Raw genomic sequence first — 13,452 nt, 5'->3', positions numbered from 1 at the left:
TCACACAAAGAGCACATGTGTTTGTTTTACACTAGCCACATTCTGTTTTCCTCTGTGCCTGCTACTGTTCTGGGTCTTAAAGTATATTCAGAGTACTTCCTGGATTCACACTTGTCTGTAAAAGTGCAAACAGCTTTCACTTGCTCTACATATAATGATTCTTTTTTTTTTTTTTTAATGTTTATCTTTATTTTTGGGACAGAGACAGAGCACGAGAGGGGGAGAGGCAGAGAGACAGGGAGACCCCGAATCCAAAGCAGGCTCCAGGCTCTCGGCACAGAGCCTGACTCAGGGCTCGAACTCGTCAACTGTGAGATCATGACTCCAGCCAAAGTCGGAAGCTCAACCGACTGAGCCACCCAGGTGCCCCTACATATAATGATTCTTAAAGAGTGTTTTGAAAGGTGCTCTTCCTTCCTTTTCTTGAAGGAGGCCATCTAACATCATTACTAGTAGAAAAGGAACGATCTCTTACTTCTTTTTGTTCAAAGTGGTTCAGGTTTTAGCAATACCATCTCTTCCTTGAAAAGAAGTCATGTTTCTTTTTCAAAGGCTGAAAAATTATAAAGAGTTTTTACTTTTGGAATAAACCTGGTTTTGGCACGTTAACTGTTAAGTGTTTTGAGAGCTCATCATTCATATGTTCTGTTTTTTCTCCTTAGCTATTGTGTAAGTCAGGAATTGTGTTGTATTATGTAATGTTATGAGTAATGAATGTTAAAAAGCTGTATGTTGAACCATACCCTGCCTTGTGGCAAATATATATTTTGCAGTGACTTGTAGGAATCTGTATGTGTGCATGGTAAGCAAATGTGTCATGCTGTCTTTCTTCTGGAAAGACATTTGGACACCATGCTTTTTTCATTGAATTCAGTTAACCTACAGTGTAAAATAAATGTTTGAGAGTATTGCTTTTAAAATTTCCTGTATAAAACATGCCTTCATATTGATCCTTGTCAAAAATAGAAGCATATTTTGTAACAGTAAATTGAGAAAGCAGTACATTAAAATATCTGTTTAACATTACGGAATACAACACAGTTCCTGACCTGAAACTGAAAAAAAATTCTAAATCTATTTTTTGTTTTTAATTGTGGTAAAATAGGCATAAAATACAATTTACCATATTAATGCTTTTATTTTCTTTTATTTATTTTTTTAAAGTTTTAATCATTTCAGTAATCTCTGCATCCAATGTGGGACTTGAACTCATGACCTGGAGATCAAGAGTTGTGTGCTTCTCCAACTGAGGCAGCCAGACACCCCCCCCCCATTTTAACCATTGTAAAGTGTAGAGTTCGTAGTGTTAAATATATTCATGTTGTTATGCAACCACTCCCCAGAACCTTTTCATCTTGTAAAACCGAAACTCTATACCCATCAAATAACAGTTCTTCATTTCTTCCTCCCTCCAGCCCTTGGCAACCACCTTCTACTTTCTGTTTCTATGAGTTTGACTATTCTACACACCCCATATAAGTGGAATCCTATAGCATTTGTTTTTTTGTATTTGGCTTATTTCACTTAGTATAATATCCTCGAAGTTCATCTATATGGGTAGCGTGTGTCAGTTTCCTGCCTTTGTAAGACTGAGTAATATTCCATTATATGTATCATACCACATTTTTTTTCTCCATTCCTTTGTCAAGGGCATTTGAGTGCTTTCCACCCTTTGGCGGTTGTGACTAATGCTGCTGGTTTCTTAACTTTTGCTTCTAGTTGGTTTTGCTTCTTTGTACTTCAAATGAGCTTCCTTCCTTTCCACACAACTGTTGCTTGTCTGTGATTTTTACATCAGTGGCTGAGGTAGACATCATTCTGGCTGGCTTTTGCAGTCATTATTTCTCAGAGTACCTGCGGTAACCTGGCTGTCCTGTTCTGTGTAACACCCACCACTCTGTAGGTGGCGATTTGTCTACACCCTTGAGTTCAGAGGAAGACCGGGTGAGGGGACCCTGGTTTTCTTTTATTCTTTGTGTAGCTACTGGGGAAAAGGACATTATATGAGACAAAAGAAACATTGTAGTACCATCTTTAGAGAGACATTTCATCATGATGAAATGAAGAAAAAATGATAGTGAGTTAGTTGATATTTCAAACATCAACATCCGCAGGAATGAAGTCACCATCTGACTTTCAGAAATGCCAATGGAATGATTTAGCTTAGTAACTAGCGGAGACCCTTTTAAATTTTAATTACGGAGTTTAACTTATTAGCTGTTAGGATTCACTTATATAGAGAAGATTAATGGTATGTATAATGATAATAATAATAATAGGTTTCTAACACTATTTTCTAAAAGTAAGTATTTTTAAATAAACAGAACTGAAGAGCCAACCTGGACATGCATATTTGGAAGCATTGAAAACACTGAAAGATATACTAAATGATTCAGAAAGTAAGGCCCAGACATCTTTGAATGTCTTGAATGATCTCATAAAGGTGGAGAAAACCCTGCAGGAGAAAAAGGTAATATATATTGTAGGTCTTAGAAGTCTGGAGTCCTTTTTAATACCACGTATCACTTATTTTGAAGTATATTTTCAGCTACCTAAAAAAATATTAGCTATTTGTGGTCAAAATTGATGAAAAACTCCTTATAATTTGAATGTTAGTTACTATAATGTAGGACGTCAGTTGAAAGAAACTTATTAAATATGACTAATAAAATAAAAGCATATTTTGTCCTTCTATTACAATTAGTCTAGAATTCTCAACCTGTTCATAATCTGGTAAAATGTCTTGAATAAAATGAATATTACTTGAATTGATGTGTTCTTTTTTCTGTGTTGAATAAAAATGCTTCTCTGGTCATTCAGGATATGTGACTGTGCGTTATTTCATCAGATAAAACAGATCAGCCATTGAGCACTGCACACTGGATCCTCACTGAGTGTATTGTTATACTGGATTTTAGTGTGGAGAATATATTATTTCTGGCCCACGCACAACTCATGAAGGGAAAGCTTTAACGTTTTTTGGTTATGCTTATTTTTCTTTCATGAGTTTTACACAATTCTTTTTTAGTTGAATACCTCTTAAAAAGTGACCTTAGTCTGTGTTATAGCCCGTATTATTACATGTGTACAAATTATTGTGTGTATTTTTAATCTTTAAAAATTTTTTCCAGGCTCTTGGTGAAATCCTTGAGAATCAAAAACCTACATTATATAAACTTGCAGAAGAAACAAAGGCTTTGGAGAAAAATGTTTCTCCAGATGTAAAAACAATGTATAAGCAAGAATTTGATGATGTTCAGGGAAAGTGGAACAAACTAAAGGTCAAGGTTTCCAAAGATCTTCATTTGCTTGAAGAAATTACTCCCAAACTTGGAGCTTTTGAGGTAAATCCAGAGGCCATTAGGACTTTATCAGAGAGTAAAATGGTAATTTATCATGTAAGACTCCAGTATGTATTATTTGGATATTTTGCATTTTTTTCTAGTCCCACATTTATTATGTATATAAGTTGGGATTTCTGACTTGCTCTTACTGTGCTGGAGAACACATTTGTTTTTGTTTTTTTGTTTTTTGTTTTTTGTGGTTTTTTTTTTGCTTTGCAAGAGAGCTTCTTGGTAGAGGTGAACTGGATCTTAAAGAAAGAGAAAATTGCTTAAAACTGGTCAAAGTAATATTTCAGGGATGAGGAGCTGGCATGATATTCAGACCAGTGATTAGGTTGCAGGGGAACTTGGTTAGAGTGGTAAAATTGCCCACCTCGTACCAGACAGATGAATGCTTGAAGCCGGTTTTTGAAGACTTCTTGAGACAAATCTGAGCTAGGCTGTCAATAAACGGTGTCATATTGGGAAAGCAGGTCAACTGAGGGACATGAAAATTCAGAAGTAGAATCCTTTCCTACATCTGAAAATGTTGACAGATGAAGCAGTGATGAAGTTCCAGAGGAAGGGGCAAATGTTAGGACCTAAGGAGAAAGTGATAAAGTCAACGTCAGGTAAGACAGGATTTTAATGTTTCATCTGGGAGGAAGATGGAGAAGTGGTCTCCAGAAAATCACCTGGTTTTCTGTTAGAAAAGGTCTGGATGAAGAATAAGTCCATCACACTCTGTTCTCCGTCCTCCTGATATCTCCTTACTTTGATCTGTCGTGTTTTGTTTTGTTTTCCCACTGTTGTATCTCAAGATAGACTTACGGTATAGTGCCTGGCACAGAGGAGGCACTCAGTAAGTATGTTTCAGTGAATGAAATGAAATTAGTAATAGATTTAAATTTGGATATATATTAATATATAATATAATATATTGTATATATATACATATATTTGGATTTAGTTTCCAAGAGAGTATATAAATGAGATGATTTACATATATATAAAATATATGTGTCATATGGATGTGAGAATTTGTGTGAAGCGTGTGATAAAGTGAAAAGATTGAAAATTAAGACAAAATTTATGAAAGTAATGTTTTAAAAATCAAAACAGGGAATATGTGGTAGAAGAGAGGCTGGTGGACTCTACAGATCAGTGTGAAGGTTCCAGAAAGATGAGACAAGAGGGGTGACCACTGAACTGCCCCAGTGGGCAGTTCCAATGAGTGACCAGGAGAATAAAGATAGTGAAGTTTCTTTCTCTCTCTCTCTCTCTCTCTCTCTCTCTCTCTCTCTCTCTGTGTGTGTGTGTGTGTGTGTGTGTGTGTGTGTGTGTGTGTGTTGGTAGTGGAAGGAATTTTTTTTCTAAGTGTAAACTTCAGTTTTATACCAAGGCTGAGCTCTCCTTAGAATAAAGCATTAATTTTGGGGCGTGTGGGTGGCTCAGTCGGTTAAGTATCCAACTTCAGCTCAGGTCATGATCTCAAAGTACGTGGGTTTGAGCCCCCGTCAGGCTCTGTGCTGACAGTCCAGAGCCTAGAGCCTGCCTCAGATTCTGTTTGTCCTCTCTCCGCCCCTCCCTGACTTGCACTCTGTCTCACCCTGTCTCTCAAAAATAAATAAATGTAAAAATAAAATAAAATAAAAAAAGAATAAAGCATTAATTTTGAAGAGGAGTGTGTTATGTGTAGCTTAGTATTTTTGAATCATTTTACTTTGTGAGTGGATCCACTTCCCCTTATCTGCCTTCAGTTACAATTCTCACAACTTAAAAAAAACAGAATTACCCTTACTCATGATTGTAAAATTTTGGTTATGGCTCAGGCATTGCATTATCAGTGGGGCCCAACTGAAGTGATTTTGTACCCTGCCCCTCTCCCCCCAGGACATTTGTTAATGTTTGGAGATTTTTCTGGTTGTCACAACTTTAGGGGGAGGGGGTGTGCTCTTGGCTCCTAGCGTGCAGAGGCCAAGGTTACAGCTAACGCACAAGAATTCCCTCACAAAAAAAGAATTTTCTGGCCCTAAATGTCAATAGTGTGAAGGTTGAGCAATGCTGGATTAGAGATTTCTCATCTTTTCTAAAGAGCATTGCTTTGCTTTCAAGTTTAAATCTGAGATGCAGTTAGGGAAATTAACAGGTTAATTTTCTTTGGACTTGCAAAAGTGTATTTTAGGGTTACCTAAATGTGTGCCAATATTTTAATACGGGTTTAAAGAAAAGAAATAGTCTTCCAAAACGCAGAAGAGAGTCCTGTGGTTATAGTAATCCAGCTTTAGGCTTTCCTGCACTGTTGTTACTCGTGTAGCCAGTCCAGGCACTAGCATTTGGAATGTGTGCCAAATTTACTTACATAACGAATACCCCAGATATTTAGACTTTTTAGTTGTTTTCACAGTAGCAGATTTGTAAAGTCCAGCTATTCTTTATTTTTTGTGTTTAACTACAAGATTGTTGACAGTGTTTGTATTCCTTAATTGTGCAACCTCTTTATTGAAATATATATGTGTGTGTGTGTGTGTGTGCGCGCATGTGTGTGTGTGTATTTTAATTTTTTTTTAATGTTTATTTTTGAGAGAGAGAACGCGCGTGCATGCGGGGCAGAGAGAGAGAGAAGGACACAGAATCCGAAGCAAGATCCAGGCTCTGAGCTGTCAACACAGAGCCCGATGTGGGGCTCAAACTCACAAGCTGTGAGATCACAACCCATGCCGAGTCAGCCGCCCAACCGAGAGCCACCTAGGCACCTCATATTTTTTAATTCTGAAGAAAACTTTTACTCCTGTATTTGCTTTGTTTTGCAGCATTGCTTTGTTACTTAATTACTTATGGGTCATTTAGGACAACTTAATTTTTCACCCAAGGCTAATTACAATAAATATTCATTTGCAGGTTAGCATTTTTTCCCCCTTTTCAATGACGCGATGTACACTTTTTGGCCATTTAAATTCTATTTGTCTTTAAGGCATGAGGCACAGTAGGCTTTTGATTCATTGTTATTTTACGATGGTGTTTCTTAGGAAAAAAGTGGTTGGCTTGTTTATTTTTAAAATGGATTTTTAATTATATAAGTAATGCACAGAGACTGTTCATTGTGAAGAAATTGAATAATAGAGAAGTATTTAGAGTATTTTTTTTTTCTCAACGTTTTTATTTATTTTTGGGACAGAGAGAGACAGAGCATGAACGGGGGAGGGGCAGAGAGAGAGGGAGACACAGAATCGGAAACAGGCTCCAGGCTCTGAGCCATCAGCCCAGAGCCCGACGCGGGGCTCGAACTCACGGACCGTGAGATCATGACCTGGCTGAAGTCGGACGCTTAACCGACTGTGCCACCCAGGCGCCCCAATAGAGAAGTATTTAGAGTGAACATTTAGAGTCTCCCCCCGCCCCCATACCATTTCCTTTCCTGAAGGCAGTTAATATTAACAATGGGTCCCATGGAAAGACATTACATGCTCATAGATTGGAAGAGCAAAGTTAAAATGTCTATACTAGCCAAAGCAGCCTACATATTTTGTGCAGTCCCTATCAAAATACTAACAGCAGTTTTCACAGAACTAGAACAAACAATTCTAACATTTGTATGGAATCACAAAAGACCCTGAATAGCCAAAGCAATCTTAAAAAAGAAAAAGCTGGAGGCATCATAATTCTGGACTCCAAATTATATTACAAAACTGTAGTAATCAAAACAGTATGGTACTGGCACAAAAATAGACACAGATCAGTGACACAGAATAGAAAACTCAGAAATAAACCCTCAGTTATATGGTCAATTCATCCTCGACAAAGCAGGAAAGAATATCCGATGGGAAAAGGACAGTCTCTTCAACAAATGGTGTTGGGAAAACTGGACCACCACATGCAAAAGAAAGAAACTGGACCATTTTCTTATACCTTACACAAAAATAAGTTCAAAATGGATTGAAGACCTAAATGTGAGACTTGAAACCATAAAAAAACCTAGAAGAGAACATAGGCAGTAGTAACCTCTTTGACATTGACCATAGCAACTTCTTTCTAGATATATCTCCAGGGAGACAAAAGCAAAACTAAACTATTGGGGCTACATCAAAATAAAAAGCTTATGCATAGCAAAGGAGATAATCAACAAAACTAAAAGGCAGCCTTCGGAATGGGAGAAGGTATTTGCAAATCACATATCAAATAAAGGGTTAGTATACAAAATACATAAAGAACTTATATAAAAACTCAACACTCCCCAAATCACTAATCCAATTAAGAATGGACAGAAGACATGAGTAGACATTTCTCCAAAGAAGACATACAGATGGCCAAAAGACACATGAAAAGATGCTCAATATCACTTACCATCAAGGAAATACAAATCGAAACTACAATGAGATAATCACCTCACACCTGTCAGAATGGCTAAACTCAAGAACACAAGAAATAACAGGTGTTGGTGAGGATGTGGAGAAAAAGGAACTCTCATGCACTGTTGGTGGGAATGCAAACTGGTGTAGCCACTCTGGAAAACAGGATAGAAGTTCCTCAGAAAGTTAAAAGTAGAACTACTCTGTGATCCAGCAATGGCATTAATGGGTATTTACCCAAGGAATAAAAAAACACTAATTCAAAGGGATACATGTACTCTATGTTTATAGGAGCATTATTTATAATAGCCAGGATATGGAAGCATTAACTGATGAATGGGTAAAGAAGCTATACATACCGTGGAATATTACTCAGCCATAAAAAGAATGAAATCTTGCCATTTGCCATGACATGGATGGATCTAGAGAGTATAATGCTAAGCAAAATAAGACAGAGAAAGACAAACATGTTATTTCACTCATATGTGGAATTTAAGAAACAAAACAAACATGCAAAGGGAAAAAGATACAAACCAAGAAACAGATTCTTAATTATGGAGAACAAACTGATGGTTACCAGAGGGGAGGGGGCTGGGGGCTGGGTGAAATAGATGATGGGGATTAAGGAGGGCGCTTGTGATGAGCATGGGGTGATGTATGGAATTGTTGAATCACTGTTAAAAAAAAGGGTTCTTGCTAGAGGCTAACATATTCCAAGTAAAAAGGGAAAGCTTATGAATGTTATTAATTTTAATCATTTTTTTCACCCTAATAGAAACAAATGATGTTGGAGCTCCATGAGGGACATTTAAGTAGTACACAGATACATGAACTTGGAGTATGAATCCCCTACTGAAAATAATGATGATGTCTTTTATTGGCACAGCACATTTAAACTTTGAACCCATTCTACAGTACTTGCAAAAGTGTCGTTATTCATGTGCAAATTTTAGTTTTCTGTTACTTGTTGACAAATAGTATCTTTTTTCATCTGCCTACGTTTCCTTTGTCTGCATGGCTGGTTTCTCTGTACAGGTAGAGGTTTGGCCTGCGTATTCTTATTCAGTGTCATGTTCATGTAAGTTCTTAAATCTTTTTTTTTTTTTATCTATTCCATGCCAAAATAATGACCTCAGTTCCTGTACTTAAGAATTAAAATTAATTGGTGCTTTTAAAACCCACTTCTTCCAGGCAGCTAGACATTTAAAAATATATGAAAAAGTTTTCTCATTATTGATTTTACTTGATTTTCTTATGAGTTATGAGAATTAAATATAAAATCCTAAGAGGCTGTTTATGTATCTCTTATCACCAGTAATGATGTCTTTGGATTCAGGGGCTTCAGGTATTTTGTATTGTTTCTTTTTCCCTATTTAAATTCTTTTGTGGTGCAGTATCCCTGCAAAATCGTGCAACTGTCCCCAAGGCCCACACAAAACTCTGTCTTACGTTTACCACTGCTCCTCCCTTTCAGACACTCCTGTAGCCTCTTCCTGCTTTGTGCAGACTCTCAGTCCCTTGCCCTGACAATCCCATTGCCCTTTAAATCTGACTCCAGCTTCTAGTCATGCTCCCTCAAATCCATCTTCTACAGTGGTGTCAGAGTTCCACTTCTGGAAAGTATGTGGTTGTCTTTGCCCTAGTAATAGAGAGTGCACTCATAAACATCCTAGCTTCTGCCCCTTCCTTGTTCTGAAGCCCCTCCTGCTCTGTGCCCCTGTCCCCACCCCCTCCTTCCAGAGCTGAGTGGGGTGAGGAAAAAAACAGTGTAGTGGATCACAAAGACCCCACATTGGATAATTGCCTTTCTCCGGAAATGTCACTTGCTTGCTAGGAATTCACATCTTCCTCTTCTGAGCTCATCCTTTAAGAGTAAGCTTGTTCCACAAGCAGTCTTTCGTCTCGCTCACCACCATACCCCCCAGCTGATTATTCCCTCCTCTGTGATTCTACTACGCCTCGTTCATGCCTTCACAGTCCCTCATTTCAGGCCAGTTTTTTTTATTAAGGATTGACTGTGTGTCTGTCCTCCCCCCCTGAGGACTGAGCTCTTTGACTACAGGAACCGTGTGTGGCAAGCAACAAGCAAGTGGGTGTGAATAATTGGTCTGTAGGTACCTGCAGGCATCTTACCAGTCACATTTCTCTACGGAGTTGGGTCTCTAAAATCTAAATGCCCGCTTTTCATAAATGACGGGACCTTGTATAGTCACACCCCTTCCTTCAGTTGCTGAGCACTCAGAGGCACACACTGTCCCGCTGTGCTCTGACCCAGCCTGTGGAAGGGGATACGCAGGAGCTCTGAGACATGCAGAACCAACCAGGCTTTGAAATTACTCTGGAAGGCACTTCAGAGTAAAAACGCACTGGTAAATACCTTGTAAGAGTAACCTGCGACATGGCCGATCTCACTTTTTTCGGGTAACATATACCTGATACAGTGATTTCATAAGGTCTTTTTCCCCCCTCACTTTGAATGCATTTTACTTTACTAAAGGGAATATTGGTGCATTCTAAACCTTACATTTAAGAACTCTTGTTAGTTTCAGATGATAAATGCTGTAGCAGTGTCATTGTTGGTCTTCCCTGCTAAACGAAAGAGCACTTTTTAACGAGTGTTTTTGAGATTCATGAATATTATGAAACCAAAGAAAACAGAAGCCTCATTACCTCAAGTTACTGTTTTAATTCTGGTTTCACACTTCTTCTCGCCTGTGTCTTGGGCTAGAAATTGCTTAAAAAGCTGTGGACATTCCAACAGATGGGGAAGGAGTGAGATAAAATGCCAAGAATGTAGCTGTCAACAAAATCCTGGGAGGTAGTTGTGTACTTTGGAGTCTTATTGTCTGAAATCCAGAGTTACCAAGCTTCAGATTTCCTTCGTCCCTAGCTCAGGGGCCAGGCTGGGAGATGGGGTGCTTCGTTGGTTAAAGGAGTTGTTTTTACGACCTTGCACTCCTTCTCTGTGACCCACCGACAGGTGTTATCCATCTCAGATGTGTACAAATAATGCCTTTGAGCAGAGATGGTCAGTGTAGACATTTTGGCCCTTCCAAACTCGAATATTTGATCCTTTGGTTTTCAAAACTACCATATTATTCATTTTCTATTTGTTTCAGAATTTTGTGAGTGTAAATAAGGATGTAGTTTAGGACTTACAGTTTATTTATTTTGTGTCTATGAAATAATGACAGTGAATTTAGAAGTTTACTAGTATTTTAAAATGTTTTCTATTGCTTCAAAAGAGCTGAGGTCACCCGAAGAAGTGAGGACATTAGAAATTACCCAATGTGAACACATATATAATATTCAGAATATATATCATATATAACATATATGTGTGTATTCTGTAAGTGAATGGAGATGGATAAAAAAATTAAATACTCATTACTGTACATTAGAAACTCAGAAGTGCATAAGTCGAGTGATTTTTTTTAATGGGGAGAGAAATAATTTTCATGTAAGCTCGTGCACTTTCTTTGGAATTCTTCTTGTATGATTGATTTAAAGATGAGCAGACTCTGGGTGCTTTTTCAAAGCGCAGGAAACACCTGCCACAGATAGACTGAGACAATAATTTCTTTCTGGGGGAAAGGGGAGGCATTGGAGGGCGGAGCAGAGCTCCCCATCTCCCACACCTACCTGCACGCAAGTGCTAGCTAGAATTGCTCTTACTAACCCATTAATGCCCCCACAGGGTGGGGGGTTCTGCGAGAGGCTGCTGCTGCCAGGCCTTTCTAAAGTTCGGGCCTTCCCTCATTTACTGGGTTTCCTTCTGCTGAGCTGAATTCAGGAGATCTAGTAGTAGCTCTTTCAAGCAGTTACTTTTAAGAACAAGGATTAATGTTGGCATTAGTTAAAAATATTAAGCTGACTCATGCCAGCATGCACTCTCTCTGAACTTGGAAGTGGTAACTCTTCATGGCTTAATTTTGGTAATAAAGCACTTGGTTTTGTAGATCTTAGTAATAATAGCTAGGTTTTATTGCATGCCTGCTCTGTACCAGGCCCTGTCCAAACATTGTCTCTGTTTTTCTAGAGGCAAGGTAGTTGTTATTATTCGTATTTTATAGATGAGCTGCTGAGGCTCAAAGAAAAGAAGTGAGTTTCTCAAGACCTTGTGGCTGGTAAGGGGCCGACCTTGGTATTTTCACTTTCATCTTCTTATCATGGGTCACACACTGCTTCTCTTAGAATTCGGTGTGGCCAGGATTACGTGAAGGGTTTTTAGTAGGGAAAACAGATTTTCAAATTCCTGTCTGTTCCTTTGTTACTGTTGGGATGATCAGTTGGTCTTCATGGCTTGTCTGTTTCTGTTTCATTCCTCTTTTTTCTCATGTTAAAGTGTGTGAGAGAGAAGGAACAAGTGTGTGTGAATTGTGTGTCCTCCCCGTGGGTCTGTGTGTATCTGGGAGAGGGAGGAAGGAAAGGGGTTGATGCCACCTCTCACAAGTGCAGGACTGAGGCTGCTCGCTTCAGTTAAGGCTGGTTGTGATGAAAACCTCCATGGAGTGGAACGCTTCCACGTAAATTTCAAAAAAAAAAAAAAAAAAAATCCTTGGCCCAGAAGACTATCAGTTTTTTATTTTTATTAATTTCTTAATGTTTATTTCTCTTTGAGAGAGAGCGAGTGGGGGAGGGGCAGAGAGAGAGGGAGACACAGAATCCGAAGCAGGTTCCAGGCTCCCAGCTGTCAGCACAGGGGCTGACGCGGGGCTTGAACCCATGAACCGCAAGATCATGACCTGAGCCAAAGTCAGACGCTCAATCGACTGAGCCACCAGGCGCCCCTATCAGTTTTTTAAATTCAAAACTGGAGTTACTGAATTGCCCAGTTATACAGCAGTAATGCTGCTTTGAATTCTTAAGTTTAGAATGGAGAGTAACAGTGCAAGAAGTGGCAACAAATTAAATGGACAGTTAAAAGAAAGGCTTTTATGAACTCTGTATATGTATTTGTAGCTTCTCCCTTTTTTCACTTTTATCTTTTTTAGATATTTGTAAAAAGTTTATTTTGAGAGAGAGAAAGAGAGCGCGAGTGGGGGTAGGGGCAGAGAAAGAGGTCAGAGAGAGAGAACCCCAAGCAGGCTCCGTGTGCTCAGCGCAGAGCCCAACGTGGGGCCCAAACCCACAAACTGTGAGATCGTGACCTGAACTGTAACCAAGAGTCAGAGGCTCAACTGATTGAGCTACCTAGGCGCCCCTGCACTTTTATCGTTTTGCATCCTGCCTCCCCCTGCCCAGGGCATGTCTTACCAAGTAGTCCTGTATGGTAAGATCGTAGGGCGTGGAGCAAATGCAGAAGAGAGAGGTAATTGATCAAAATAATATGGAAGAGCAAGAGTGCATGAGCCTGTGAGAACAGGCTAGTGACAGGCTAAAGAACAGAGGGAAAGCATGCTTGAGGAAGTGCACAGCATAACTGAAAGAGTTTACAAAGAAGCCGTACTTGGAAGCATGTGTGGGGTGCAGAGTGTCAGTAGAGGGGGAGGCTGAAAGGCCTAAACAACAAGTGCTTTCTGCTCCCTGTCTTCATCGGAGGAGGGCCCTGCAAATTGGAAAGGTGACCATTCTTGAGGGGGCATTAGCACCTAGATCAGGAGTTAGATGGGAAAACTACCCAGATCCTTCAGATGCCTAAATCAACATCCCGAGTAATGTGGGGATTTTACTCATGGTCTCAAGGCCACATTGTGCATCTTGTGAGAAAGTACCAGAAGAATGGAGATGATGCATGTCTTACTTAAGGGGGAACATTATTTTCTAGAAGGCAAAGACCT

The 13,452-nt window shown here is 39.1% G+C and overlaps 1 protein-coding gene across 6 annotated transcripts in view; it reads left to right on the top strand.

Annotated features, from left to right (window-relative positions):
• The window catches only part of UTRN (utrophin), a 492,724-nt gene that overhangs the window by 135,999 nt on the left and 343,273 nt on the right, over positions 1 to 13,452 (top strand). For all 6 annotated transcript variants that reach the window (XM_040448951.1, XM_040448950.1, XM_040448952.1 and 3 more), the window contains 2 exons: positions 2,325 to 2,470; positions 3,132 to 3,344. In XM_040448951.1, the coding sequence (XP_040304885.1) occupies positions 2,325 to 2,470; positions 3,132 to 3,344 (359 nt within the window). The remainder of the gene's footprint in view (positions 1 to 2,324; positions 2,471 to 3,131; positions 3,345 to 13,452) is intronic.

This window comes from Herpailurus yagouaroundi, unplaced genomic scaffold (genome assembly GCF_014898765.1).
Source record: "Herpailurus yagouaroundi ecotype Mexico unplaced genomic scaffold, PumYag 198, whole genome shotgun sequence".
Taxonomy (NCBI): domain Eukaryota; kingdom Metazoa; phylum Chordata; class Mammalia; order Carnivora; family Felidae; genus Herpailurus; species Herpailurus yagouaroundi.
The sequence above is the reverse complement of the archived record's forward strand: the minus strand, read 5'-3'. Positions and strand labels throughout refer to the sequence as shown.